Raw genomic sequence first — 6,000 nt, 5'->3', positions numbered from 1 at the left:
ATCAGAAAAGATGTACTATATGTACAGACGTGAATAATAGACTTCCAAATATGTCTATGTCCTAATTTCCAAACCTATGTTTATGTTACCTTACCTGTTTAAAGGGACTCTGTGGATGTGATTAAGTTAAGGTTCTTGAGAAAGGGAGATTATCGTGGATTGTCTGGATGGGCCCAGTGTAATTGCAAGGGTCCTTATAAGAGGAAGTCAGGAGAATCAGTGTCACTAGTAGATGTGATGGCAGAAGAGACTGGAATAATGCATGGAAGCCAAAAAAGGCAGGAAAGTGGATTCTCCCCTCAGTGTCTCCAGGAGGGACCAGCCCGGCCAAGACCTTGATTTTAGCACGGTGAGATTCATGTCGGACTTCTGATCTCCCCAGCTGTAAGATAATAAATCTGTGCTGTTTTAAGCCACTGAGTTTGTGGCAATTTGTTACAGCCATAATAGGAAAATAGTATATAGCCTAAAAGGGGATACAGTTATACAAACATACAATTTCAAAATAAATACTATGGAGGCACAGGGCTGGAGTGCTCAGTGCAATCCGGGATTCACAGAATCAGGTATGATGGTAACCTACATGATCCCATAATCATTGGTCATCCATGAGTATAGGAATCCAAAAACCCAGCTGAATGGCAGATTTTTGGAATAATCAGGAGGCTGAAACAAAACTTCATTGTATCTCTAATTAAGAAGTTTGATTTGATGAACATAGTACTCTGCATTCAATACTTAAAGAACACCTCTTTTTTTTCAGGCTCACATCCATTTTCTCATTTCACCACTTATTAGGCTACAAATTAGGATATAAAGGAAGTCTCATAATATTTGAAAGAATCGATATCACACAGACCATCATCTCTGACCATATGAAATTGGGTTAGATATCAATTTTGAATGATAAATCAAAAATCCCCATGCATTTGGAAATTGAAAAACACAGTCAAAAGCACAATAAAAATAATTACTATGTCAAAGAAAAAAATTTAATGAATATTGAACTTAATAAAAATGTCCAGATGGTAGTGAGCTAGAAAGCTCTAGGAGCCATCTGTAGGATGATGAAATTAATGGAGCACCTCAGGCATCTGAACATCCTGAGAGGAAATTTAGACAATTGGTGAAGACTTTCAGGTTGAATTGGTAAAAACAAAACTAAGCAAACAACATTAAAAAAACCCCAAAATAATTATGCCAGGAAAAATAAAAAGCTTTGCCTGGAAAAAATATCATAGTCTACTACATGGCTCAACTATGAGTTGTGTTAATAGAGTCATAACACTGAATATTGACCTACCAAAATTATTATATAACTATATTGGAAAAAGGGTAGGATGGCAGAGATATGGATGGTGGGGTGAGGGGATAAAGATAGTTACATCCTCATCTCCCATAGTGGGAAGACAATATATAATTCCCAAAGTTGAAAATTAAAGAATATTGTCATTATGCTATTTAGAGAAATGGAAGTAAGTATTAAAATAATCAACTAATAGAGATAGAAGTGGTTGCCTTTGGGGACAGGAAAATGGGGGAGGGGGTGGGTGAGACTTTGCTGTTTTTCATAATAAACTTTGTATAACCGTATGATTCTAGACAAGGGGTTGGCAAATCTTTTCTGTAAAGGACTAGACAGTAAACATTCTAGGCTTTGCAGGCCATATGTTCTCTGCTGCAGATTGGAAAAAGCCTTGTATTCCATCCTATGAAGTGTAAACTCCATGCCAAGGACAATGGAATTCTTTGATGGACTTAAAGTGGGGCATTCCCTGATCAGATAGGTTTTGAGAAACTTCACTCAGTGGTGTGGACAACGCAAAGAAAAGATCTGTCATGATAGGTTTAGGAAGACTCAGACTCCTGTCCAGGTGAGAGATTATTTTGCAAAGAAATATATGAATTACCATATTAGGTATCTTTTTGACAGATACACATAGGACTCTGACAAATTACTAAGAGAAATGCCTTTAGTGAATTATTACCATAGATTTTCTATTGTAGGAAACATACTTTAAATGTATATTAAGAAACAAGTTCACCAAGACCTTAGCACTGTTTTATACACACACACACACACACACACACACACACACACACACACACACATACATTCACTATGTTTTGGTACAGAATAAACTGGTACTTAAGTTGTGGGTATAAGGGTTAAAGGCAAGGTGCCAGAGGGCAGGCACATTCTGAAGGCAACGTTTCTAAAGTTCTTTGAAGCTCTCAAAATAGCAAAATACTTCCCCTTCTAGTTCTAAGCTTGCCTTTCAGAAAGTACTGTTAAGAATGAAGAAAAGTAGAAAGAAGGCTATTTAAGTTTTCAAAATGATTATTTGCCTTTGATAGCCTAGGCCTGGGAAATATAGAACATCTGTTGTAATAAATAACTTTCAGAGAGCACATTTCAGTTTATAGTGAATGTGCTTTATTTATTTATTTAGGATGTGGACCGTTTTTAATATTTATTTTTATTATTTGTTTATTTAGGTTGTGCTGGGTCTTAGCTGCAGCACATGGGATCTCCGTTGCGGCATGTGGGATCTATAGTTGCAACATGCGAATTCTTAGTTGAAGCATGCATGTGGGATCTAGTTCCCCAACCAGGGATTGAACCCAGGCCCCCCGCGGTGTCTTACCCACTGGACCACCAGGGAAGTCCCTGAATGTGCTTTAGATTTAGTATCTAACTTGTAATTCTCTAATAAAGTTGTAAATTCAAGGCATGGAATTTGATTTAAAGATATGTAAGCTCAAGACAGGCAATCCTTGACATGTCCACATTGCTATATTTAAAATGGATAACCAACTGAGGACCTACTGTATAGCACAGGGGACTCTGCTCAATAATATGTAATGGCCTAGATGGGAAAAAAATTAGAAAAAGAACAGATACCTGTGTATGTGTAACTGAGTCACTTTGCTGTATACCTGCAACTATCACAACATTGTTTATCAACTATACTCCAATATAAAATAAAAAGTTAAAAAAATAGAGGCAATCCCTGAGATTTCTTTTAAAATTAAGGCTATGATGTGTCAGAACAGCAAACATTTCTATAGTATGTGGCTGGCATTGCTCTATGCCTCTTACATGTATGAACTAAATTAGTTCTCATAACAATCCTATGAGGAGTTTACTATTATTATTCCCGCTTTACAAATGAGGAAATTGAAGCAGAGGTTAAATTACTTGGCCCAAAACCCCATGGCTAGTAAGTGGCAGAGTTATGATTTGGATCTACACAATTTGACTGTAGAAACTTGTGTTTTTGATTATTACATGACACTGCCTCTTGCACTGATTTAATAGATTAGTGGATATGCAGATTCAAATTGCTCTGACCTGTAATTTCAATGTAGCATAATGAGCTATTGGGAGATTAATTACAGTGATTAACACAAATGTGAAGGATACAGCAAAGTCAAACTCATGATCACACATAAGTAAAAGGAAAAATGTCTGCCAACCGTGAAGCACTGATGTTACCTGTCATTTTCGTTTCCTTTCTTTTTTCCTTTCTAAAATGCCCACTAAGACTGCAAGCACCACAGGGGTGGGACCCACCTTTCTTGTCTGTTTTTTCATAATAATCTCTGCATCTAGCATGGTACCTGGTACCTAGTGGGCACTCAAATATTTGACCTACTGCAGATTCAAGGGCCTCAGGGAATGCTCTTTCAAGAGGCCGTTTACTAGCTTTGATTAAGTTAGTTATTTTTGGTCCTTTTTAAGACTACAGAAGACCTTCATAAATTCTGTTAAAGATTTAAAAACATGTAAGTAGACACAATAAAACTTGAAAATTCACTTTCTAATCACCAACACATACTCTTTTCCAGTTGACAACTGTCCTGTTTGGTGTGATCTGAGTTCTCTTTCTATGCATCTACATGCACATATGCCAGTACACGTTTATATAAGTATACAAATGTAACCACAAATACACATTTTTCTCCTGTCAGTTTCTCATATCTCTATAAACCTACTTCATTTCTTTTAACAGTTATCTAGTATTTCGTAGTATGGCCATATTAAACTTTATGTAATTACTCCCTATTCATGGACGTTTACCTGGATTCTTCCTAGTATCTATGAAAAACCATGCAGCAATGAACACTGCTGTGCAAATACTTGTAGACATGTAGCCTTACCGGGTAACACGGATGCTTGTTCACCGAAAAGCCAGTTAGCGGGTAGGTACCTTTTAGAACCCACTTAAACAGCGCTTCTTCCTCCCCACTCCCTTTTTAAGAAGAGGTGAGTAGAGAGCCGGTGAGCGCAATATTAGCAGAGAAGTAAAATTCCTCGCTTAAGGTGTTCGTAAAGTAAACTCCTCCTCTTGCACACGGCTTTTTTTCTCAAGAACAATCTGCATAGGGCGTGCAGAACAAGAGGTCGGACGGTGACTACCGGGAAGACGTAGGATAAACGGGCTTCTGGGAAGAAGCGCCTGGACGGCGACGTCCTAGAGAACCGCGTCTGCTGAGCCCCGACCCCATCAATTTTGCCCTTTTTAGGCTAGACTGAGGGAGCACTTCTCCTAGTATTAAAAATGGCCCGAAGATAGCAGAGCGAAATTGAAGGTATTGATGTGGCGTGAAAAGTGAACTGAACGGTGGCGAGGCCCAAACAAGAACGGGAGGACACCGCGAGGACCACCGCCGGCGCCGCGGCAGCCTCCTCGAGCCACCACGGAGGACTCGCTTTCCCAGCGGCCCCCGCGACCCGCCGGGGAAACGAGCTCGGCCGGCCCTCGCGAGTGGGGGCGGGACTGAAGCCGGAAGTCACGTGCCGTTAGAGCCGCCTGGGTGAGGCCGCTGTCGTCGCCAAGGCTGTTTGGGGCTGTGACTGTGGGAGGCACCGGAGTGATGGCGGTGGAGACTCTGTCCCCGGACTGGGAGTTCGACCGCGTTGACGACGGCTCACAGAGTAAGGGAGCGGCAGGCAAGGGTTGCGGGTGGACGCTCCCCGGCCCGCCTCAGCCCCGGCAGCGCTCCTGCGGGAGGGCTCTGCGTCGCTGTCGGCGCGCAGCCGTCCGCTTCGGGACATTTTCTGCGCCTCGGGGTGTGAGAGGGACGCGCTCGCGAACCTAACTTTCCGGGTTGGGATCCCCGGCGATGCTGGGTCAGGCCCGGCCACGGCTTGGCCTTCGGGGCGGTGACTGTCCTGGGGAGCCCGCTGTGGTCCTGGGGAGCCCGCTGTGGCCCGGGGGGCGCGGCGTCCACTTCGTGCAGCCGGGGGCTCGGGCGGGGCGCGCCCGGGGAGGGCCCGCAGCCCGGGGAGCGGAGGCTGCCTTGTCTCTGGCCGCCCGGGGCTTTCTCCAGATCTTCAGAGCGTGCAGTGGTAGGTGAGGCTGAGGTCCAGGTTCCTGTTTCGGTTTCCTGTCTTTCTTCGTTTTCCTCCCAAACCAACTTTTGGAAGTTTTGAGTGTTTTTACCTTCGTATTCATATGCTTATCTTCTCTAGAAGATAGCGAAAAAGAACTCATTTCGCGGTAAAAAAAATAAACACGTAAATGTCAAGTTTATCTCCTCCCATGCCTTTTATTTACGTTAAGTGGTATTTTTCAAAAGTGTTGTCCTGTAGTTTCCAGCGCACCTAAAAAGGTTTCAGAAATTACAGCAAATCTGCTTCCGATTTTACTTGATAAAATTGGATTGTCTCATTTTAACCTAGCAAATTCAGTTCCACGCAGCAAAATTTAGAGGCCAAACTATTTCAGTGAAACTTTACCTAAGATGAATGCAAATTGGTGATCTGTTTCTGACCTTTGGTGATATGAATCTGCGTAGGTGATATAAGAGAGATTGGAACATTCTGCTTGTGAATTTGTTTTTTTAATGTAGTTTTCTCAAAAGGTGAATGTAATTTTTAAAAATTAGGGGTAGGGCTTCCCTGGTGGTGCAGTAGTTAAGAATCTGCCTGCCAATGCAGGGGACATGGGTTCCATCCCTGGTCCGGGAAGATCCCACATGCCGCAGAGCAAC

General features: G+C 42.2%; 1 protein-coding gene across 7 annotated transcripts in view; it reads left to right on the top strand.

The window, feature by feature from the left end:
* Positions 1–4,786: 4,786 nt before the first annotated feature.
* The window catches only part of WASHC4 (WASH complex subunit 4), a 67,333-nt gene continuing 66,119 nt past the window's right edge, over positions 4,787–6,000 (top strand). For 6 of the 7 annotated variants that reach the window (XR_004351784.1, XR_004351783.1, XM_032645785.1 and 3 more), the window contains exon 1: positions 4,798–4,942. Coding sequence is in view for 4 of the 7 variants with exons in the window: in XM_032645785.1 (XP_032501676.1) it covers positions 4,882–4,942 (61 nt within the window). In the remaining 3 variants the exon portion in view is untranslated. Of the gene's footprint in view, positions 4,943–6,000 lie in introns of all 7 variants that reach the window. The other variant, XR_004351785.1, reaches the window with a different exon arrangement.

This window comes from Phocoena sinus, chromosome 10 (genome assembly GCF_008692025.1).
Source record: "Phocoena sinus isolate mPhoSin1 chromosome 10, mPhoSin1.pri, whole genome shotgun sequence".
NCBI lineage: Eukaryota > Metazoa > Chordata > Mammalia > Artiodactyla > Phocoenidae > Phocoena > Phocoena sinus.
This window is presented reverse-complemented; position numbering and strand designations above follow the sequence as displayed.